We start from the raw sequence: 25,161 nt of genomic DNA on the forward strand, positions 1-25,161 counted from the left end.
TCAGTGAGTGGTGGTAAATATATTTGTTCATGAGAACCAACGTTAAAAACGTATCCACACCATTAAAAATCTTGCTGTAAGGTTGTGAACAAGTAAATGTGAGCTACAATATTTMCTGGGYAATAMAATATTTTAATATYAAAAATWGGCTACTTCTAAGTTTACTCATAWSTTTTATTMTAGGAAAGGTGACCTCAAAGCTGCTTSACTACATCTCACAGTGGTAAGGTTCATGCTTTGTGGAAATTGTCAAGACTCAGTAGAATTCTATTGACAGATAKAATTACATTTTCAGGTATTTATCAGATTCAGCAATTACAGAAGTARTCATTGAGCTTCATTGTTGGTTGGTTTTGTATTTCTTTGACATGAACTGGAGTTAAGGTAGCTTGATCTGCAGCCGTGCTCCAGTACTCAGTGCGGCTGCAGCTGGGCTAGGTCACACACCTGGGCAGAGAGGTTAGGAGAGGTGAGACTTGGTAATTGTGCAAACTAGTCACACCAGAAAAAAAACTTGGCCTTCGTTTAAAAATGTATTGGTATAAAACAATTCCATATACAGTTKATTCGGAAAGTATTCAGATCCCTTGACTTTTTCCACATTTTGTTACGTTACAGCTTTATGCTAAAATGTATTCATTTAAACATTTTCCTCAACAATCTACACACAATAACCCATACTGACAAAGCAAACACAAGTTTTTAGAAAATTGGCAAAACAACCTTATTTTCATAAGTATTCAGACCCTTTGCTATGAAACTCGAAATTGAGCTCATGTGCATCCTGTTTCCATTGATAATCTTAACGTTTCAACAACTTAATTGTAGTCCACCTGTGGTAAATTAAATTGATTGGACATGATTTGGAAAGGCACAAACCTGTCTATATAAGGTCACACAGTTAACAGTGCATGCCAGAGCAAAAGCTAAGCCATAAGGTCGAAGGAATTGTCTGTAGAGCTCCGAGACAGGATTGTGTCATGGCACAGATCTGGGAAAGGGTACCAAAACATTTCTGCAGCATTGAAGGTCTCCAAGAACACAGTGACCTCTGTCATTCTTAAGTGGAAGAAGTTTGGAACCACCAAGAGTCTTCCTAGAGCTGGCTGCCTGGCCAAACTGAGCAATCGGTGGAGAAGGGCCTTGGTCAGGGAGGTGATCAAGAACCCCATGGTCACTCTGACAGAGCTCTAGAGTTCCTCTGTGGAGATGGTTGTCTTTCTGGAAGGTTCTCCCATCTCTGCAGTACTCCACCAATCAGGCCTTTATGGTAGAGAGGCCAGACAGAAGCCACTCCTCAGTAAAAGGCACATGACAGACCGCTTGGAGTTTGCCAAAAGGCACCTAAAGACTCTCAGACCATGAGAAACAAGATTCTTTGGCTTAAATGCCAAGGGTCACGTCTGGAAGAAACCTGGCACAATCCCTACAGTGAAGCATCGTGGTGGCAGCATCATGCTGTGGGAATGTTTTTCAGCGGCAGGGACTGGGAGACTTGTCAGGATCGAAGGCAAAGATGAACGGAGCAAAGTACAGAGAGATTCTTGATGAAAACCTGCTCATAACCTCAGATTGGGGCGAAGGTCCACCTTCCAACAGGACAATGACCCTAAGCACACAGCCAAGAGAACGCAGGAGTGGCTTCCGGACAAGTCTCTGAATGTCCTTGAGTGGCCCAGCCAGAGCCCAGACTTGAACCCAATCTAACATATCTGGAGAGACCTGAAAATAGCTGTGCAGCAACGCTCCCCATGCAACCTAACAGAGCCTGAGAGGATCTGCAGAGAAGAATAGGAGAAACTCCCCAAATACAGGTGGGCCAAGCTTGTAGCGTCCTACCCAAGAAGACTCGAGGTTGTAATCGCCGCCAAAGGTGCTTCAACAAAGTAAAGGGTCTGAATACTTATGTAAATGTGATATTTACGTTAACATTTTTTAAATTAGCAACAATTGTTTTGTCATTATGGGGTACTGTGTGTAGTTTGATGTGGGGAATAAATAAACTTTTTCATAAAAAAATAAAAATAAAGCTGTAACCTAACAAAATGTGGGAAAAGTCAAGGGGCCTGAATACTTTCCAAAGGCACTGTAGTACAAAAATAGTGTAGACCAGCACTATTATTACAGATTGTAAATACTGCCGACCCTGACTGAAATTTCTATGCCAATGGTTCTAATGTCCATCGGTTGGGAAAAGTAATTGTTGATATTATGGAATTGTTCACGTTCGGTTGGCCCATGAGCGTTACTTTATTCTGAATAGATACGTCTTTGTGTAGCATTCCCTTTAAATCAAAGTAATAGCAGTATATTCCTGATGAGGGTTACAGCTGGTGGGGTAAGTTTCTTAAAACAAAGTGAAATGATTATTAAAGTGTCTGGGCACTTCTACAGCATACCGCAATAAACATTTTGAATTAGGAGTAAAAAGTGTTAATGTATACAAACTTCAAAGGTTTATGTGTTTTTTATTTTGTGTATTACATGACTGAATCATACACTATTATCAATAGTGTATGATACTGTGACAAATACAGACAAAGCCTTCTGAGCAATCAACAAGAGGATATGAAGCGTCTTTCTTATATGGGGAAAACTTCTGACATATTGCCATTAGATATACATTGAACATCATCTCCTCTCTTCATTATACGTGTGTGTGTGTGTCTCGCTCTCTGATAGGCCTGTTGCGTGGCTGTGTGTTGTCACGTAGGGGTGTTACCCAGGCGACACTTGGCCATGTTAGTTCAGTTGCTCCCCTGTTCTCTGACAGATGCAGAAAGGGAAAAGAAAGCAGTTTTGCCGACCCTCAGCTAACCCTCGAGACGACACGCATCACAAATACGCGACCACTCAAGATGACCCCGTTGGCACTGGTATGGACAACGGTGTGCTTGTGGAAAACAGGTAAAGGACCCCAATATCCTCTCTACCTACGGTCAACAAGTTATTTTCTGTTCAGGTTGCAGGAACAGCGTGAGGCCTACCTTGACAACTAGTGAGAGTCAGAATGTTAAGTGTATGCGTTATTGTTATTTACTTTTCATTCCATTTTTGCCGACGGTTGTTATTTCTGTCTAGACTTGTGTATTTTTGCAAGAAGGTTTCACACCAGGAAATGTTAAGAGAGTTAAAGGAGTTTGGATGAGGCCCCAGTGTTTTCTTTCTATGAAGTCCTTTAAAATATTTTGGTGATTTGAGTGATATGTTGTTTTAGTGATGATCGGATAAACGTCAATGAAAAACAGTAGGCCGGAGCCAAAAATGCACAGACCTTCAATAATTGTCATATCTCCAAAACATGACTGATATTCAAAGACAACCACTAGCTCTTCTTAAATCCAAACGAGAGCTCTGAAGTTGAGATATGTATACATATTTATCTGATGCATTGCATGTAAAGAAGCGAAGCGAAACAGTTTAGSATTGTCTCGCGCAACGTTTGCCTCAGAATGTCACCTTTATAGATAAGTCTCTCTTCTAACCTTTCTGTTGTGTTGCTACATGTCATGGTTCCAAGGTGCCATAATTTAACATTTCCATTCTTGCAAAATTATTGGTTTGAACACAGTGTTTGTGTCTGTATCCCTCCACCACTTCAGMTTTTTTGCTTCATTTTAGATGGAACAATCTCGACCCTTTATCTCATTCTGTCTCGCTTGATGTATTTCTGGTGAAGTGTACCTGTRGTAAATAAACCGGTTTCAATAACACTGTTGAAAGCACAATCATTTATTTACAGTGAAGCACAAGCAAACAATGTTTCAATCCTGTAAAATAAAAATGTCAGGTAAAAGTATTGTAAGAACATACCAGTGTTACGGACATCKGTCATGTCTTCTTATCATTGTGATCTCTGTCCAGCATGCACAAATGACAATAGGACCTTATTCCATCAGTATTGTTTGTCTTCTTTGATGTGGCGACAGTTTGTCCAGCCAAACTAAACCCCCATTCACTTCTCCTTTTCCAGTGTACAGCCTGACACCAACCGAGTCCCACTTCGTCCGCTACCCCACTATCGACGACACAGAGGTCCTCACCTGTGAGTGTTCCAGCCGCTCCTGCCAGACAGTCTTTTGGTTCCGCACACACCACAACAGCTCCGGCTTCCAGTTCCTTCTCAGCGTCAACAATGCTGACCGGTATTTCCACGGACCCGGGGTGGATGAACACCGGTTCAAGGCCAGTAAAAGGGACATGGGGAGCAAGGTGGCTTTCACACTGCGCATCACTCAAATAAAGGCAGAGGACGCAGGGTTGTACTCCTGTATGCTCCAGAACCAGAAAGAGAACGAGTTGTGGAGGCCAGGAGTTCTTCTCAGACCCGGAGGTGAGAGGAAGCCATTACTCTGCACGGCACTGACGCTTCCCATTCTTCATATGACTGATTAGAGATGAGAAGATTTCCTGAATGAATCCAGAATTCCTACATTTCCCTCCTAGAACTCACTCACATCTGCCGTATTATATTTAGAATGACCCGAGAACACAGCAGTTTCCTGATTTTCCATGTTCTTCCGAAACAGTTCAACCTTTGATTCAGATTTCGCTTCGTGTCCCTTCAGAGCTGGGTTGGAATTCATGACCAAATATTGTGAAGTCAGAACGTCAGTGCGGAATTCAGCCTTGTTATAAAAAAATAAAAGCAATTAGAAGTTTCCCTTGCGCCAGTTGCAGATCTGTCTCTTGAGTTACCATCCTTAAGCTTCTTCATCTGTCCAAATCTCTCCATTATGTTTTGTTTATTTTGTTTCTCTCACAGTGTGTCTCGTACGTTGTCTATTTTTGTGTCCCACCAGAAACTCGCCCAACATTAACCCCTCTCACGAAGCCCAAGCCCAAGCCCGCTGGAATCCCAACCGGCCGCTGCACCAAAAGGAACTATCAAACCCCGGAAGGTGAGGTTCATAACTTTTAACAAGTCTGTCTAATAAGTTGTTTGTTGTCTGCGTAACAAGTTGAATGTGTTTCAGGTTACTTTTTGTATATCTAGTTAAGTTACAACTGGTTGTATGTTGTGTTACAAGCTGCTAAAACACTGTAACAGTGTATTGAATTGGGTTCCAGGCTGTGGCTCCAAGGTTCTGTGGCCGTTGGTCGGAGTACTCCTCACCCTGGCTGTGGCTTTGATCTACACACTGTACTACTTCAGCCGTGAGTGTCTTTTCGCCTTGCTTACCTGCCGGTGAAGCAATATAGCAGAACCACCCAGCTCCAGTGCTGTTTGTAATTAGTATTGTCAATTGTCAAAGACACTGCTCACGCAGGGCCTAATCCTTACTTGAGATGTAAACTGTGTATTGATGTCAATGGAATATTTGCGGGAAAACTTGAGTWACGTAGATATCAAATTATAAATGAAGCCCGACCAGGGACAAACAACATTTTAACCTGCAACATTTCACGTTTGACAAGGGAAAGACAATAAAGTGCATTATTTTGGGAGTAAGCAACAACATCGTAATTGATATATTCTGTGTGGGATATCAGTATACCTGCTGCTCCTATGGGGTTGAATGGGGGAGACAGTAATATATTCATGTTTATGACCGTTAGTATGCTGTTGTTCTGAATTAATTTTGTGTGTGTGTGTGTTGCAGGACTACCCAAAAAGTGTCGACATCAGTTTGCCAAGTAAGTTCCATGTGTAAACTTCACAACCCTGTGATTTCTTCTCCTCCTCTCCCCTTTTCTCACAACACAATAAAATATCTCTAACTGCTTCTGTATCGATCTCTGTGACTTACTCTTTGACTCTTTGATCTGAGCCTGTATRCATAAAGCYTCAGAGTAGGATCAGTTTAGCCTTTTAGATCACAGTGAGTACGATTCCATGGGCGGCGGGGACCTGATCCTATACTCTGAGATGTTTTGTGAATACAGGTCCTGGTCACGCTTCTATTCTCTCATTTTCTGTGATCGATCTGACTTTCTCTATAATTGAGACAATCTTTGTCCCTGTATTCATCTCTGTGTAGTTGACTCTCTTTGACTGTTTGTATCTGCCTCACAGGAAAAGACCATTGAAGTAAGACAGAGAGCCCACACTGCAGACTGAGACAGTGCTGTATGTGTCCTTGGATCTCCTTCCAGGAATCCAATTCGAGTGAATCTGAAGACAGTTTTATTAGCATGTCACTTTTCTATTCTTTGTTCATTACAGCAATGAACTTACCTGACAATGCAACTGTCTAAAAGGAAACTCTTAGGATGCTGTCCACACTGTTAATGCCTCTGGCTATGGTTTTCTAATTAAGTGGATGTATTTAACAGAAGACATTTTTATGAACCGGWATTACTCTCTTATGTGCTAGTATACCACCAATGCAGCTTTTAATAGATAAATATAATACATRACTTGTAAATACGTGCATACTGTATATCTATTGTTTTGTGTTTGCCATGCATTGCCCATCTGGAACAACAATACCATGGTTTGCCTAATGATATTTGGAAAAATTTTACTTTCAATAGAGTCAAAGCAATATGAAGCATTGTATTCTGGTTCAGTAGCCTAATGTGTTTATTGTCTGTGTGCATCATGTGTTGATGAATAAAATCGTTTTTTTATCATTCATTACTTCATGTCCATTTACTGTCATCTTATCATAGGGACCAGAGCGAGGTGTGTGTGTGTGTGTGTGTGTGTGTGTGTGTGTGTGTGTGATTTCCTTGGTTAACTGTTGAGTGGGAGACTTTTAATCTGACTGTGCGTTTAAACGCAGAAACATAATCAAGCCTGCTCCACCATTACACTTCATATTGCATTGAACAGAAAGCAGAGACATGTAACACACTATATAAAAGCTGTCTTTCTTGATGTCAACCACAATATTAGTGTATATATATAATAAACACAACGATAAGGCTTGTATGAAACAGCATGCACACCTGCAGCAAAAACATCTGTCTTCCGTGGTTCTTCAGGTCTCAGCGAGTGAACAAGACCTTTTCCTGTGTGACAGAAAGAGAGGGCACGAGAAAGAGAGAGGYGAGAGAGCACTGTGCACATTGAGATGCTATCACTCTTTCTCTCTCTTTGTTCTTTCAACTTTGAGCCCCTCTTCTTGACGCTGAAACAAAACAACCACAGAGCGACCACAGAGCCCGCCACAGGCAGAGACAGAAAGAGAGGGAGGAAAAGTGAGAGAAAACACTGTCGTCAGACATGATAAAACCCTCAACTTTATTAAAACTCCTCTCATTGTGTTGTGTCTCATATTATTTATTTAATTTGATATTGTGTCATGACAAAACAAATGGGAAAAGTTGACTGCAGTGGTTGAGATGGTGGAAGATAAGTGGGCATCAGAAAAGTACACAGAATTTCAGTTCATTGTTACACTTTATTTTACAGAGGTTTTATCTAATCACTTTGTAATAATTAGGGTAACCTGGGGTAACTAGCCACCTGGGGTAACCAATTTTTTCCCCCAACACATTCCCTGGTTGCTGTCACGGATCCCTCRGGAACTTTCATCACACACACCTGTCCTCTATTCCGACTGATTAGTATTTGTATATATGTGCCCTTTGTTCACCATGGTGCTGTCTATTATTGTTACAATGTCCGTTGGTGCGTGTGAGTACCCGTGCTGTGTGTTTTGGCTTTCGTGCCATTGTGGATTGCGCAGATGATTACAGGTCTCGTCCCTTGTGTTAATCATTGTACTGTACGCGTATGTTCATTATTCAAGGTACTCCTCGCTCTTTTGTTTGGATTTCAACCCTTTGTTTTTTGTACAGTGTTTGTTTGGTCTTCGTCCCCGTGCCTTTACACGGCACGCCGTAATTTGTGTACAATAAAAACCCTTATTACGCATTCCTGCGCCTGTCTCCCAAATCATTGTTACCAACGTAACAGTTGCCACTATTGTTCAACTAAAAATGTTATCTGTCTCATTTAAGTCACTTTAACAAACAATTCTTAGGTAAATGTATAAAATATTTCATAATTTAGATAAAGTTATATATATAATCTGACTAAGTTAGATCTATAAACTTGTGTATAGATACAGTATATACCATTAGGGGAGCCTAAAGATAAATAATCCACTTGTTTAGAGATACAAATATTTATCCATTTTTAATAAAGCAGTAAAATCTAAGGTGAGAATGTTGGGGGTAACTGGCCCCCCCTCCAATGGAGCATCTTGCCCGCCCGGAAATCCAATGCAAGTGAATGGTGCCTAAACTAGCATTTACCAAATCATCTACAAGTAAATTAATTGAGTTACACAGTCCTTTTTTATACTTTACGATGACTTGGACATGGTTTGTCGCGAGGCATCTTACATGGCACTAGTTACCCCATGTTACCCTACACATTGTTTTTTTAAAGATGAATTGAAAAAAGCATCACTATGTATTTGGTAGCCTATAGTTGACAAACYATGTTTCTTTGTCATAGGTAACAGAACAAAAGTACCCATTGATACTATATTAAATACATAGGAAAACACTTTATTTTACAGTCCTGGTAAACACCAGTGGAAACAMTACTATCAAATTAACATTACTCATTTCACTTGCCCTAAATCAAGCATTCTATGTTCTTGCTCTGCACATATCAACATGTTCCAATTTAGTGCACATGTTCACAACAGCCAATACATCTATCTGGAATGGTATTTGGTTATCCTAAAGAGAGATGTACTGAACGTGTATTAGAATAAAAAATKTATACAAAGAATAGTAATCACTTGGGAAAAAATATATCAATGATTGTTACGGAAGCATATACAGTAAAAACTATCATTGAAAAGTAATCCTATGTTTTAATATATGGTATCTGTATGAGCATAGTAAAAATAACTTATATCACGTTTATAAATTTCCACTTCAACAAACACACATTAGCCTATGAATGTAATGTGTAATAAGGATCATATGAAAAAACAATAGTACTCCTAAAATTCTTCTTCTCTTTTATGTTTTTGAAAGATATCAAATCAAATCAAACTTTATTTATCACATGCGCCGAATACAAGTGTAGACCTTACCGTGAAATGCTTACTTATACAAGTCATTAACCAACAGTGCAGTTCAAGAAGAGTTAAGAAAATATTTACCAAATAAACTAAAGTAAAAAAATAAATAAAAAGTAACACAATAAAATAACAATAACAAGGCTATATACAGGGGGTACCGGTACCGAGTCAGTGTGCGGTGGTACATGTTAGTTGAGGTAATTTGTACATGTAGGTAGCGGTGAAGTGACTATACATAGATAATAAACAGTGAGTAGCAGCTGTGTACAAAATAAATCGAGGGGGGGGTCAATGTAAATAGTCCGGTGGCCATTTGATTAATTGTTCAGCCGTCTTATGTCTTTGGGTAGAAGCTGTTAAGGAGTATTTTGGTCTTAGACTTGGCACTCCGGTACCGCTTGCCGTGCGGTAGCAGAGAAAACAGTCTATGACAATTTTATGGTCTTTCRTCTTATTTGACGAGAAAATGAAACAACCAAACATAGCTTTTTATGATAAAAACAATAGTATTATATTTTAGTTGAAAAAGTACATGTTTAAACCTTTGCACAAAATATTATGTAAGTATTGCTGAAGATATTGTTGCTCATCTAGTCTCATAATGTTTAGTATTTGTAGTCTCAGTTGTAGATTGTCCTTCTGACAGTAGCCATAATAGTAAACTTGGGCACATCCATTTCTGTTACGTTTTCTATTGTTACACCAAAGAGCAATCTACAGCAATGGCAAGAACCACATTTATTTATATTTGTCATTGTTTGGTTTTTCCCTTATKATGTGCATATAGCCTACACCACAGTCCCTGTGCATATTTGGTCAAATACTTTACCGAACATTTTTCATTTATGATCACTCGGCCATGGCRTGGTTATGAACTGTACGAAACATTGAAATATAGTTGACTATACACAGTGATTCATTCAACAGTGCTAGACAAAACATTTGACAAAACATTTTAATGAAGTGCTGTATACAGTTTACATTTACATTTTTGTCCTAAACAAACACAAACAAAGCATTAGCAAAACTTAACGCAWAAAGTTAAGACATCAATCTTTAGAAAAAGCGGAAACTATGTCAACCATGATAATAGATATCTCTCTCAGACAGTTTAAACTGAGAACAAATTATGTTGAAATATTTCAAATCTGCATCTTGAAAGGCCTCGTCATTGGCTTCAGCATTCCCAATTAGAAACCCCTTAGCAAAATGTATTTAACTAATGTAGCCTTAGTTAATTTACAATGGACTGATAATATACTTGATCCCTATTGTCTTACACATTGTCCTATTGTCTTACACATTGTCCTATTTTTTTTTACACATTGTCCTATTGTTTTACACATTGTCCTATTGTCTTACACATTGTCCTATTGTCTTACACATTGTCCTATTGTCTTACACATTGTCCTATTGTCTTACACARTGTCCTATTGTCTTACACATTGTCCTATTGTTTTACACATTGTCCTATTGTCTTACACATTGTCCTATTGTCTTACACATTGTCCTATTGTCTTACATATTGTCCTATTGTCTTACAAATTGTCCTATTGTCTTAAAAATAGCCAATTCCATATACTTTTTTGGGGGGTTACACATCTGCGAGTGTATACTTGCGTAGGTGCATGTACGTGTGTACATAGGCTGAAAGTATGTGTCCTTTTGTAGGCCTGCATAGGACAAAGGCAAAGCAGATAGCAAGCTACTGCTCCGTGTCAGCTGTCATGGGCAGCTTAGTTGTTTTGGAGAAGGAGGTGCTTTCTGTGTCCATAAGTGTCCAGATATCTGTGTCCTTTGAGTTGCTTGAATCCTTTTCAACTGTGATGGGATTTGTTGATTCAAACAAGGTATTTAAAATCTGTCTGTCTGTTTGTCTAGTCAGCCATGGCTACTTACTGTACGCTGAGTTCACCCAACTGAAGCTTCTCCATCTCTTCCCTTCCCACAATCCATAGCGCCCCTATAAGGGCAGGGGAAATGATCCTAATACTGCTTTTGTTGCATCTCCAATGACGGGAGCCTTCTTCTGACTACATGGCAATGACACGTTACTCACACTCTCCATTTGTCTAATGTGGTGCTTGGTGCTAAATGTTCAGGGAACTCTCTTTCTCACCGGCATCCCCCGGTCATCCCTCCCCCCCACATACACACACAGTGTTTGAGGTCAGAGAGCCCTCGGTGTGACTAAGACAGGGAAGCCCAGGTGGGGGTAGACAGAAAGCACCATGGATGGTTAGGTGAGTCAATGCKGATACAGAGGAATGGAAACTGGCTAACTGTCAGGGCCCCTCTTTCTGTCTGACTGGCTCTTCCTGGACACCCACCTTCTAACTGCAGAACACACCAACACAATCCCCCCTGCTGACTGAAAAGGTTATGAGTTATTGTCTCAGTACTCAGTATTAGGCAATGGCATACAACATGACATTCAGATTTGGGTTACTATAGTATAATCTACAGTAAGTAAAAGTGCTCTTTCCTTTTCCAAAGTAAAGGAAGGGCATGAGTTGACACACGCTGTTATTGCAACATGAACAAGACGAGAGGAGCACTTCATCTCTGAAATGGAAACTCAYATGGATGTGTTTTTACGCCCACAGCTGCAGGTCTAGTGAAGATTGCTTCATATTGAAGATACAATGCATTTGGAAAGTATTCAGACCCCTTGATTTTTTCCACATTTTGTTACATTACAGCCTTATTCTAAAATGGATTCAATAGTTTTTTTTTCACTCATCGATCGACATACAATACCCCATAATGACAAATTAAAAACAGGTTTTTAGAAAATGTTGCAAATGTATACATTTACATAAGTATTCAGACCCATTACTCAATACTTTATTGAAGCACCTTTGGCAGCGATTACAGCCTGGAGTCTTCTTGGGTACGACGCTACAAGCGTGGCACACCTGTATTTGGGGAGTTTCTCCCATTCTTCTCTGCAGATCCTCTCAAGCTCTGTGAGGTTGGATGGGGAGCGTCGCTGCACGGCTATGTTCAGGTCTCTCCAGAGATTTTCGATTGGGTTCAAGTCCAGGCCACTCAAGGGCATTTAGAGACTTTCACCGAGCCACTCCTGCGTTGTCTTGGCTGTGTGCTTAGGGTCGTTGTCCTGTTAGAAGGTGAACCTTCGCCCCATTCTGAGGTCCTGAGCACTCTGAGCAGGTTTTCATCAAGGATCTCTCTGTACTTTATTCCGTTCATCTTTCCCTCGATCCTGACTAGTCTCCCAGTCCCTTCCGCTGAAAAACATCCCCACAGCATGATGCTGCCACCACCATGCTTCACCGTAGGGATGGTGCCAGGTTTCCTCCAGATGTGACCCTTGGCATTCAAGCCAAAGTGTTCAATATTGGTTTCATCAGACCAGAGAATCTTGTTTCTCATGGTCTGAGAGTCCTTTAGTTGCCTTTTGGCAAACTCCAAGAGGGCTGTCATGTGCCTTTTACTGAGGAGTGGCTTCTGTCTGGCCTCTCTACCYTAAAGGTAGAGAGTGCTGCAGAGATGGTTGTCCTTCTGGAAGGTTCTCTCATCTCCACAGAGGAACTCTGGAGCTCTGTCAGAGTGACCATCGGGTTCTTGGTCACCTCCCTGACCAAGGCCATTCTGCCCCGATTGCTTGATTGCTCAATTCCTTCGACCTCATGGTTTGGTTTTTGCTCTGACATGCATTGTCAACTGTGGGACCTTATATAAACAGGTGTGTGCCTTTCCAAATCACGTCCAATCAATTGAATGTACCACAGGTGGACTCCAATCAAGTCGTAGAAACATCTCAAGGATGATCAATGGAAACAGGATACACCTGAGTTCAATTTCGAGTCTCATAGCAAAAAGTCTGAATACTTATGTAAATAAGGCGTTTCTGTTTTTAATTTGTAATAKATTTGKAAAAATGTCAAAAACCTGTTTTCAGTTTGTCATTATGGGGTATTGTGTGTAGATTGATGAGGATTGTTTTTTCTTCGTCCATTTTAGAATAAGGCTGTATGTAACACAACAAAATGTGGAAAAAGTCAAGGGGTCTGAATACTTTCCGAATGCACTGTATGTATTGATGCTAAAGTCATGTTTCCACACTTTTACAGGATGTATAGGCTACAGCGTTGCGCCACAGGTGATGTCACTTGGCTGATCGCATGAGTTGGTTTCTGAAGCCTACATTCTTCCGGTAAGTCTGTCTTTGAGTCAGGACTCTTTCCATCGAATGTACAGAAGSTTCTTTTTACATATCTTAGCTAACTGAAGAGAAACAAATAAGCACAAAGGTGTTAGGAGAAAGGACAGCGGATTTTCTGGAACAGACCAGTAGAAGAGAAGAACAGACCAYTAGGAGAGTAGAACAGACCAGTCATTGGCGCTGTCCAGCTGAAAKTGTCATGTCCTTGGCAACGTTTTGAGAGTGTGGCCAAACTTCTAATATAATGTGGGCGACACATTCGCCTACGCCAACAATTAGGCAAGAAATTATTATAATAGCCTGTATAGGGCTGGTGAGACTGTAGCGTAATAGCCTACCCATGTTGATATGCGTAAAAGGTGATAAATGAAGTGGATACATGAGTCTACAATGAGTCTAGACTACAATTGAGTGCCTTTTGAAAAATGTAAATGTCTCAAAACATTGGGTTCTGCAGGCGGGGTTCCTTGCTCATTTTGACCTTCATCCTCCTCAAATCCTCCCCACTGAGTCATCGATACAACAGGTGCAGTCATTCTCATTTCCTCGACTTGAATCATCAATCGAAGTAGGCTAAAGTTAAACTGACATATTTATATAAGGAACATCCCATTGGGCAGATATATCAATTCAACGTCTATTCCACGTTGGTTCAACGTGGAAACAACGTTGATTCAACCAGTGTGTGCCCAGTGGAATGAGTTTGGAGGGTTAAAACTATTAAATATTAAGGCATTAAACCTGTCTCTTAAAGCCTCCATTATACCGAAATTATATCTAAATCCAAACCTGGTTTCCAGCAGGCTACTAAGAGAGACGCATCTAATTTTCAAAACGTTTTTTTTTTTTTTTTTACCGTAATACAGATTAAAACCAACCATTTCCGGTGGATTGACAATGAAACCCTGTTTAAAGTATCCTCCTTTTTAAATGAAACCATACAGTTTCATACAGTTCATACAGTTGGGTACAATTCCAATTTCATCCTCCAGAAGAGGCAGAAGAAATATTACAGCAAATAAAACACTCCAATGTACTGATAGAGGAAAGAACAATTTTCTTTGAAAAAAAGTTATAAGGACGGTATCATGTTTATGAATGACATTGTAAATAAGGACGGCAAAATTGTCACACAAGCAATTATCAAATGTGTATGGAGATGTGTTCTCAATACAAAAGTATTTCCAACTCYCGCAGCTCTGCCACAAAAATGYAAGAAGTAATTACTCAAAAGAAAAAGGAATGCATGGGTTTGTCTGCCTTCAGTGAAAAACCATGCATGGCTTAAAATGACTAGTGTAAATCGTAAAATGTAMCAGTTTCACTGAAGGTAGAGAGGTTTGACAACTARGCCGTATAAAATTCAAGATAGTTAGGAACAGATTTTTGAGGGGTTTATGAACGTATATACAAAACAACAATCGACACATCAATKCGTTATTTTCACTTAAACTATTATATAAAATTCTCGCCACAAAAATAATGCTCAATATAGGTGACATTGAACAGCACGAGGAAACTGAATCAACAGATCATCTCTTTTGGTACTGTCCTTCAGTGGCTCGCTCTTGGAGTCAGGTCCAGGAATGGTTGTTAAATCATAATGTCTGTGTTCAGATGGACCTACAAACAGTACTGTTAGCAGATCTTGAACAAATAACACGTCCAATCAATGGGAAATATGATTATATTCTTAGGTAAAGTATTTATTTTTAGGGTAATCTCGGTAGAAATGGTACAAGTACAGAGGTTCACGACCCTCGTAAGACATCACAGTAAAATAGTAGGAAGTATTGCAAAAGGAAATAGTAAAATGGTAGAGTACTGGGAAAGAGGGGTTAGTCTGTGGACATCTGAGGGTTGAAATTAAGATTAGAGTGCACTGTGTGAGTAAAAATAGCTGTAAGTGTTGTTTATTAGTTTACTCCAATCAGGGAAGGGTTGGTAAATCATTTACAAAAATAAATGTAAATGTAAATGAATAGGGGGATTAAAAATGACGCAACCAAACCAATTGGATATAACCTATTTTCGCAAAATGTGATTTTACTTTTGGTGAACTATTTCTTGCATTTAGGGGGCGATATAACCAAACATTTATTCACATCACTATCTTTCATGAATAGGCCTTGTAATTTATGAGCTTTATAGTGTCAGATTGTTATCAAAATTGATCCAAAAGTTATCCAAATTAATTTCGATTCAATGTTATTGTATTTGCACAACTAATCTTATAAGCAGAGCCTCACCCTTCAAAACAAAACAAAATGTATTTGAACATTATCTTACAGTATGTCAAATCGTGTCAATAACATAATATTCGACCTACAATTTATTGACCAGATGCTTACAAAATTCTTAAGAATCCTCGACAAAATGAATAGCCTTCTCTGAATCTTCTCAGAAGTCTTTTGCAATATTGTCTCCTRCCTGTACATCTGCAGCAGTGTTTTCTTCAAATAATAATAAGAATTGTTTTAAAACAACCTATGCTAAACTATTTGGCAGTTTATGTTCAAACGTTTTCAGGATCTATGGCTGTGTGAAACTCTTTCAGGGTTATTTCAGATGTCTAATCTGTTAAAGTCTAGGCTATCTATTAAACTTTGACACCGTGCAKTGATTTAGGCTGTAGATTCGTGAAATATAGGCCTATTTTGCCTAGTTTGGACATGATATAGGCGTTCTACATGATAAGTACATTTTGTTGCAAATATAATAGTAATACTACAAATAAATTAAATATAAAACATTTTGTTAACATTATTTGAAAACAAATAGTCTCAAGGCTCGGTAATAGTCTTTATAATTATAGTCCTACTGATGATATTATTCGGATATTCTTGCAACAGATGTTTATCAACCGGGCAGCACAGAATCTCGTCCTCAAAAGTGCAGCTGCTGCTCTTGTTTTACATTCATTCCCCCTCGGTTGAAAGTTTGACTCCATTCGTATTTGGCGTAGTCTTTACCTCGTTTTTTGTCGCCACATTGTGCTGTGGGTGAGCGCACAGACCGCGTGCAATTTGTGCACAAAGCCCCCAGCCTGTTGGGAGGCGRAGCGCGGATTGGTGAGCTCTGCTTGAGCAGCCTTTACAGACCACCTGCAATGACTCCTGCAAATGAATCGATTTAACAGTGATGAAAAATGACTTGGGGCGGGGTTTAAGGTCGTTTTGAGCTCCTCATCATACCGGGTTCTACTGTACATACCATGATGGAGATCTTGAAAGTATTGCTGTGCCAAAATACGTGAAACTGGTCCAAAAGTGGATGCAGACACTTGTTTCACGGTTCTTTTGTCAAGGTAAGTATGGTATAGCCTATGGAGTTTATTCCCTTCAATGTAGGGCGGATAGTTTAAACAAAAGTAATCGATGGATTTCCACGTCGCCAGAATACATGCACTCTAATAGGCCTAGTTCATAAGTGTGGCTATATATAATGTTTTAGCTTTTTCAATCTGAAATACAATTAGCTTAGGGAGGCCTATATGCACAACGTTCTTGGCATGCATGGAGTAAACGGACTAAATAGGAAACTTTTATTGGAACAAACAATACCATTGTAATAAATAGCATTGTCTAATGCTATTTAAATTTCGATGCGAAGGGTAAATTAATTTGTGTTGTAGGTTTGTCTCTAGACTGTCTTATTGTGAACAAAATGGTTTTAGGCTATAAGCTTGTAACCCAGTTGTATAATTGATCACGTTTCAGTCATTTCCTTTTTTTAAATACATCTTTAAATAAGAAATAATGTATGTATTTATTTGTTGAATCTCAATTATWTTCACAAACGCTATCAAAAACTCTCGAACTGAGTTCTCTAACAGAGAAAYGGGATAGAGACCGAAACATAGGGGCAACATGGTGATTTGGTTTCGAGTGAAGGACAACGCTGGAATGGAGTTTAATTGCATCGTTACATTCCAAGAATTAAGAAAAGCACATACTTTTTTGACACCTAAGTCTTCAGTGGGGACCAGATAAACAAAGACATCTTGATATTGAAGGCTTTCAAAAAGGTCCGAGATAGTGTGGTCTACAGCTGTGCACCAATCAACAGTAATGCGCAAGWATTTGGTGAAGTAACTTGACTTGCTGTGCCAGGTGAGTAAGCTAGCTAGGCTACATTACATTAATTTGATCGGAATAATCCCGTTTTAGACAACAGTGGCAACAAGGGTTTTTCAATCAGAGGTTTATTCTAGCCAAAGCTATAGCCTAAATACGTTGTAAACGYTCTGAAAGTTATCCACGCTAACACACCTCACTTGACACCTCACTCCACTTAAAACAACCACGACAACGCCACCAATGACCACAGGCATAGAGGTAACCAGATCTACAACTGCCAAGTTTTGCTTCATCATCAACATTATTCTAATCATCATTGATAGGGTTGTTTTGGATAACCAAAGTTACACAGACTGGGTATTTGCCATTATCCAATGTGGTTGAACAAAAATGTGTTCCCTGTTTGACTTGTGCTTTTGCAGTGGGAAAGATGGACCCTAGTGCATCCTGTGATCTGATCATTTGGGCCCATTTGCTGCTGGCTGTGGCTTTCTCCTCCTCTTCATCCCCATATGCCACTGCAATCGTCAGTCCTGCATATGTGTACACCCACTCATACCCTCACGTATTTACGAAACACCCACTTACAGTATATACACTCACATGAAACACCCTTGCCCACCAAGCAAAACAAGAGCATTGAACCTAGTTGATGGAAATAGAATAACAGAAGCATATGCTTCATACATACAGTAAAATATGGTGGTGGATCTTTGATGTTATGGGGCTATTTTGCCTRCACTGGTCCTGGGGCCCTTGTTGAGGTCAACGGCATCATGAACTTTACCAAGTACCAGGACATTTTAGCCAAAAACCTGGTGGCCTCTGCCAGGAGGCTGACACTTGGCCGCAGGTTYTCTTCTAGCAAGACAATAACKCCAAGCAGTAATCAAAATCCACAAAGAAAATGTTAATTGACCACAGAATCAACATTTTGCAATGGCCATCTCGGGCTCTGGACTTGAACCCCATTGAAAACCTGTGGTTTGAATTGAAAAGGGCAGTCCAGAAGTGCAGACGAAGGATATCAAGGATCTGGAAGGATTCTGTATGGATGAATGGTCTAAGATCCCTCCAAATGTGTTCTCCWATCCCAATGTCGTTATCCTCMRAATAAGTTTCAATAATTTTGACCCCTACCTTTTTTAACTTGTTCAACAAAATCTATTTCTCTGTGCAATTTTAGTAGTATAAAATAATATACTATAAACCCAAGGTTTATAATACAATACTTTCCCATTTAAAAATTTTTACTAAACATTTTTTTTTACAAAACATTTAAAATACAAATGTAGCATACAATATAGCTCAGTATTTGAATCATATATTTTATACAGTCATTTTTGATAATCTTTATCAAGGTTGTCAATAATTTCGGACCTGACTGTATATGTGTGCCATAGTAATTACAGTTGAAGTCGGAAGTTTACATACACCTTAGCCAAATACATTTKAACTCAGTTTTTCACAATTCCTGACYTTTAATCTMAGTAAAAATATCCTGTCTTAGGTCAGTTAGGATCACCACTTTATTTTAAGAATGTGAAATGTCAGAATAATAGTAGAGAGAATTATTTATTTCAGCTTTTAATTATTTCATCACATTCCCAGTGGGTCAGAAGTTTACATACACACAATTAGTGTTTGGTAGCATTGCCTTTAAATTGTTTGACTTGGGTCAAATGTTGTGGGTAGCCTTCCACAAGCTTCCCACAATAAGTTGGGTGAATTTTGTCCCATTCCTCCTGACAGAGCTGATGTAACTGAGTCAGGTTTGTAGGCCTCCTTGCTCGCACACGCTTTTTAAATCTTCTATAGGATTGAGGTCAGGGCTTTGTGATGGCCACTCCAATACCTTGACTTTGTTGTCCTTAAGCCATTTTGCCACAACTTTGGAAGTATGCTTGGGGTCATTGTCCATTTGGAAGACCCAAGCTTTAACTTCCTGACTGATGTCTTGAGATGTTGCTTCAATATATCCACATAATTTTAATTCCTCATGATCCCATCTATTTTGTGAAGTGCACCAGCCCCTCCTGCAGCAAAGCACCCCCACAACATGATGCTGCCACCCCCGTGCTTCACGGTTGGGATGGTGTTCTTCAGCTTGCAAGCCTCCCCCTTTTTCCGCCAAACATAACGATGCTCATTATGGCCAAACAGTTCTATTTTTGTTTCATCAGACCGGAGGATATTTCTCCAAAAAGTACGATCTTTGTCCCCATGTGCAGTTGCAAACCGTAGTCGGGCTTTTTTATTGCGGTTTTGGAGCAGTGGCTTCTTCCTTGCTGGGCGGCCTTTCAGGTTATGTCGATATAGGACTTGTTTTACTGTGGATATAGATACTTTTGTACCGGTTTCCTCCAGCATCTTCACGAGGTCCTTTGCTGTTGTTCTGGGATTGATTTGCACTTTTTGCACCAAAGTACGTTCATCTCTAGGAGACAGAACGCGTCTCCTTCCTGAGCGGTATGACGGCTGTGTGGTCCCATGGTGTTTATACTTGCGTACTATTGTTTGTACAGATGAACGTGGTACCTTCAGGCATTTGGAAATTGCTCCCAAGGATGAACCAGACTTGTGGAGGTCTACCTTTTTTTTCTTCTGAGGTCTTGGCTGATTTCTTTTGATTTTCCCATGATGTCAAGCAAAGAGGCAGAGTTTGAAGGTAGGCCTTGAAATACATCCACAGGTACACCTCCAATTGACTCAAATTATGTRAATTAGCCTACCAGAAGCTTCTAAAGCCAGACATCATTTTCTGGAATTTCCCAAGCTGTTRGGGATTTCCCAAGCCGGCTGCGATAGAGCCTGGACTCGAACCAGGATCTCTAATGGCACAGCTGGCAACTACGATGCAGTGCCTTGCACCACACAGGAGGCCATATTTATTTTTAAATGTTACAATTATTTGTATGCCCACATTATTACAAAATAAAGTAAGTTTTCCCTATTTACTATGGCAAACAGATRAGAAATTATATTTTTTGCTCATCTTTATRAAGAGTGCCAATAATTATGGACCAGACTGTTAAGACTATTAAATCTGCATCGCGGAAATTCAGCTTTACAGAGTGACATAAATTTAAAGGRAATGTTCCCYCTTTAGCGGAGACTGCTTTCATAGTAAACGCACACAAGGTGCACACCTTTGGGAGTTCTCTCCCCTAAACGACCCAACAGAGTTTGTAGTTAGAAAGACAAGCTTCTCTTATGTTTTTCTCTTGTACTCAGGCCGAGAATGGGAGCACCAGGGAAACAACATCCTATAGCCAACAACAGACTAGTCTAATCTTCAACAAGTACACAATGAGTAAACTCTCCACAAAAAGTATTCCACAACCATCTAAATATTCCTTTATGTTTTAAATTGAGCGGTGTGTTTTAGTGTAGGATAGTAAAAGCATCAGGCATAGTAAAAGCAGCATGTACAAGCTACACAAGAACACAAAAATAACATATTGGTTAGTTGAAATATGATTTTGCATAGTATTATATTTTATGGAATATTATTGGTCAGTGTTTATAGTGAAGTAATTACAATTACTGCTGGGCGAAAAAAATAGACAGACCAAAACAACTACCTAAAAAAAATATTGAACAGATTGAAACTTCGACCTGACATTCACAATGTTGTTAGTGATGCTTATGACACGGCTGTTCCTTGTCTTTTCTTCTGACAGACAATGGTTTCCACTGAGAAAGAGGGAAAGAAGATGGTGCAACGTTGTCTCTTTGCTATGAACCATTCAATTGATTATATTTGATACATGGTGTTACAGTTAAAATGTATCTAGTTGAAATAGCCTAATTCTCACTCTCTTCATCAACATACTGGCTTTATGGCAGCTTTGTGAATATGATTCATGTCATTACTCTAATAAATGGAGATGTATTGATTAAAACTAAGTTTATAATGATGTATTAAGATGCTTTTCACTTTCTGACTTCCGTGTTCTGTAAATATTACCAAAGACACAAGCTCTGCAGTGAAACCTCCATAAAACTAATTTAACATTTTATGCCTCAAATTGTTGGAATTCTTCCCCATACTATTCAGTTTTGTATATTTGGAAGAAAGCAATATTTTTGGAATACTCGAATGATTGTAACACAGTGTATGTGAAATGTGAGTGTTCTCGTAACTGTAAAGGCATGTTAATGTGAAATCTCCGTTACTTTATATTACTCATCTCTTACAATCTGAATGATGAGACAGAACTGGTAAAGCTACATCTTTTTTATTCATTTTTCGTTGTTTACAAACACTTGAAATCTATTGAAATTCTACTCTACAAGCATCCAAGGCTGTTGCACTCGAAAAACAGCCAATATCAGAGGAAGCAGCGTTGTAAAACTTAACAAAATGTAAAAACTACAGAGCTGCTTTGTACAAGATAAAGGTTTTCCTAATATTACATGTGAAATCCTTTCTAAAATATATAAGTATTCTCTTTACTGCAACAAAATATACAGTAAGTTCCCTATACCAAATGACCCTCTTACCAATTGTGTATTCTACTACAGTCATTAATTGTTTTTGTCATTTTCTTATTGCCATTTTATAGGGCAAAGTACATTTAGGCTACCCCATGTTAGCTACAAAATGTGTTTGTTTTTCGGTTGTTGAGGCACAAGCAGTTACTACAGACACTCGAATACTGAATACACACAGCAAACCAATTATTTTCCACATATTTTTATTAAATTAGAATTCCCATTTCCAAAATATCTCTCAAGTTTTGAGTTTGAGACCTGCACCGAAATACTGTATGTAGAATTCTGTCATACCAGCTTTTGACTTTTTGAGTAGAAGTGATAGCCCTTGGGACTGTTTTACAGTATACAAACAAAGGCAGTTTACAGAGGTAGTGACCACCCAAGTTTACTTGTAAGTGCACTTTCGGAAACCAATACATGCTTCTACGAGGCAAAGTACACACATATAGACCCTTCTGTAAAGCGATATCTATCAAGAAAGTAAATATATAGTATTGCATGAGCTATCAGATGCATCCGTACCAAGCAGATCACTTCCTGTAAATCCTTTTACACATTTCAATATTGTAAACTAAGTATTATCATCAAACTAAGCAGACTATGCTGTACGCTAGTGTCTTATGTTGGCTGTCCACATAATAGAAAACTTGCTTTTCTGTGCACAGCAAGATTGCAAAGACATCACAATCCTATATACCCACTATACACTGTTCCTAAACCCAGATCACGCTCACCATTACCCAGATCACGCTCACTATTACCCAACATTGTAGCAATGTTGAAGCAACGTCACTGCAACATTGGGGCAATACAGACTGTTAGCTAGGGCAACACCTCCCATTTTATTTTTCTCACAGGATTGCACAGATGCTCTGTCAATCATGAGGAATAAATTACAACAAACTCTCTCTCTCTCTTCTCTCACTCTCTCTTTATTTTGCTCTCCTCATCTCAAAGGAAAGATACCAAAACAAGTACAATCTTCTGTCATGTGCGAAACCAAGCAGGAAAGGCATTGCACACAGCATGTGTCTGTGTGTAAGTGTGTGTGTGTGTGGTCATGTTTGTTTTTCATCCAGTATACATTCTCCACCATTTAGAAAAATAGAATCATCGTTCACAGCAGCTCCCTCTAGTGGCGCCTCCATGTGGCAGGGGACATGTAGTGCGCTAGAAACCTGCAATACATAAAAAAACATCAGTCAATCTCACAGAAGACAAAAAAATCCTATACTATGATTCTAAATCAGACTAAACTGTATGTATGCTAGTACTTTAGGGAAAATATGGAATATAGAAGCCTGCATTGCAGTATCACAGTCACATTGTTTCAAGTTGGTTGAGTCTTGTAGGCTACTTTTGAAATCTGTGCTCCTGAGGTACTTGATGGTCAAGTCCTTACCTAGAGGTCTAGCTCTTGCCACCCTTATTTTTGGATCCTGGCACTACATCTGAACTCATCTTTCCAGGCAGGTGGTCTTTGGCTGATGGGTTCTCCTCCTGTTGTTTCTGAGACAAAAGGTCAAAGGTCAAGTCAATTAGAGGACATTTATATCAAATCACATGAATATGGGCATGAATCTCAAATGATTATTAGCATCTAATTTCATTTGGTTTTCTTAAGGTCTAGTTCTTACCTTTGACTTAGACCTTGACTTGCTGTTGCTCTGCAATAAACAAAATTGACACCTTGTTCAGTGTGGATATAACTTCAGGGAGGGCTATGGTAAAGTGATACGGGAGACTTGTAATACGTCTCAATAAGACTAGAGGGCGCTGTAAGACAACCAACAACCATATCTGTTGCMCCATAACCAGAGAATCAATGGCAAGTTCATCTTCCAGTGGAAGCTGGTGGGAGGAGCTATAGGAGGATGGGCTCATTGTAATGGCTGGAATGGAATTCATGGAACGGAGTCAATATGTTTGATACCGCCGTTTATTCCATTCCAGCCCATCCTCCTCCTATATAATGAGCCCATCCTCCTATCGCTCTTCCTACCAGCCTCCACTGTTGTAGGTTAACTTTTCTACTAAGGGGAATAGTAGATTGACATAGGCTAGTGATTTTGCTGTTCGTTACTCGTCTTGTTGGCTGAGGATAAGRAAATGTGYACAGTAAGTCTAACATCTTCAAAGTGRGCATCAGAATTAYGTTAGAAGGACCGCAAATCATTGCATCCTCGACTTGCCTGTTCTGTTAGTATTAATTACCATAATCTAAATGTGATTTCTGTCATTCTGAGCATCGTGGGTGGACGGCCCTAATCAGGTTACGCACCCAATGCATATGGGTACGGTAAATTTCTCAAATGTCCTAAGGAAAACCCTGTGCCAAACGTACCGAGTTGATTTATGCGCTCTAGAATTGTAAATATTAGCCKCTATTGGTAGCCACCATCAGTAATACCCACATACATTTATAACTGTCACTTTAGTGTTAGTTTCCTTCAACTTGTAGCTACATTTTGCATCATTTATAAGACTATTGTTCAACCCCTATTCTACACTTTTCTCACCTAATATTTCATGGATTGAACAACTGAATGTGGCAACTTTCAGGATGAATCAAACCACTATTTTTTATTCATCAATACATTTAGTGCATAAAGGCTCTCCAAACCTGTTATTTCTGATTCATAAATACTTTCATAACCCTAAATAATCTACAAGATCAGAGTATTTAAAAAAAAAAATCTACCAATTGGTGCTGAAAGGAGACGAATATGCATAATGGCTTTCTTTCGATACCCAATATTCTGAACCCGTTCTCTCTATATTGTCTAAAGGTACACCGTATTTAAAGGGATGGCTTTAGGTAAATGTAGGAGAGAGTGGGGTAAGTTGAGCTACCCCCCGTTTCTAGGAAACCATACACAAAATTAATGTGACCAAATATTTAGGAAGAAGTCATCATTTCATGGAGTCTGTGAAAGAAGAAACCACACCGAAAAAGTGGTAAGCAAAAACTGATTTTCAGTATGTCAAGTGAATGTATTGTGTTATATGTTTCATGATGCTTGTATCTAAACCAAAGTTGATACATCACTTGGGGTCTCTATAAGCTACAATATGAGGTCCCAAACTTAGCATGAAAGTGCATCCTTGTAGCTGTGTGGGCTAATATAGTCAAAATGTTTGAGCCAATGGCCACCATACACCATACAAARGATGATTACATTTGGTCAGTTTTATGCATAATATGCTACGTATTTTTGCAAGGTGTCATGCATATGAACTCAAGATAGTTTTTTATTGTTACAGAGCAGACATCATGCCCTGTCTATACAAACGTAAAACAATACAAACGTAAAACAATCAGGCCCCCTTGGAGGTTCTTGAAAGAGCAGCCAAGGAAGAAGTCCATTTGAGCAGCAGCAAGTGATGAAAAAAATAGACT

General features: G+C 39.2%; 2 protein-coding genes and 1 pseudogene across 30 annotated transcripts in view; 2 read left to right on the forward strand and 1 right to left on the reverse strand.

Moving 5' to 3' along the window:
* The first annotated feature begins 2,753 nt into the window (after positions 1-2,753).
* Positions 2,754-6,576, forward strand: LOC111962595 (T-cell surface glycoprotein CD8 beta chain-like). Its single transcript, XM_023985775.2, has 6 exons — positions 2,754-2,907; positions 3,974-4,333; positions 4,803-4,901; positions 5,071-5,157; positions 5,604-5,637; positions 6,017-6,576. The coding sequence occupies exons 1-6, from the start codon at positions 2,859-2,861 to the stop codon at positions 6,033-6,035; spliced, it is 648 nt and encodes a 215-aa protein (XP_023841543.1). The 5' UTR covers positions 2,754-2,858; the 3' UTR covers positions 6,036-6,576.
* Positions 6,577-14,914: 8,338 nt separating this feature from the next.
* On the forward strand, positions 14,915-20,553 carry LOC111961983 (uncharacterized; annotated as a pseudogene).
* Positions 20,554-21,944: 1,391 nt separating this feature from the next.
* Positions 21,945-25,161, reverse strand: part of LOC111962601 (calpastatin) — a 79,290-nt gene continuing 76,073 nt past the window's right edge. For all 29 annotated transcript variants that reach the window (XM_070443060.1, XM_070443013.1, XM_070443034.1 and 26 more), the window contains 3 exons: positions 23,399-23,428; positions 23,164-23,270; positions 21,945-22,939 (listed from right to left, as the gene is read on the reverse strand). In XM_070443060.1, the coding sequence (XP_070299161.1) occupies positions 23,172-23,270; positions 23,399-23,428 (129 nt within the window). In that variant the 3' untranslated portion in view covers positions 21,945-22,939; positions 23,164-23,171. The remainder of the gene's footprint in view (positions 22,940-23,163; positions 23,271-23,398; positions 23,429-25,161) is intronic.

This window comes from Salvelinus sp. IW2-2015, linkage group LG1 (genome assembly GCF_002910315.2).
Source record: "Salvelinus sp. IW2-2015 linkage group LG1, ASM291031v2, whole genome shotgun sequence".
Taxonomy (NCBI): Eukaryota; Metazoa; Chordata; class Actinopteri; order Salmoniformes; family Salmonidae; genus Salvelinus; species Salvelinus sp. IW2-2015.

Coding starts and splice junctions, on each gene's coding strand:
- LOC111962595 (XM_023985775.2), top strand. CDS start 2,859: ATGACCCCGTTGGCACTGGTATGGACAACGGTGTGCTTGTGGAAAACA. Junction 2,908..3,973: donor GGTGTGCTTGTGGAAAACAG/GTAAAGGACCCC, acceptor CTCCTTTTCCAG/TGTACAGCCTGACACCAACC. Junction 5,158..5,603: donor CACACTGTACTACTTCAGCC/GTGAGTGTCTTT, acceptor TGTGTGTTGCAG/GACTACCCAAAAAGTGTCGA.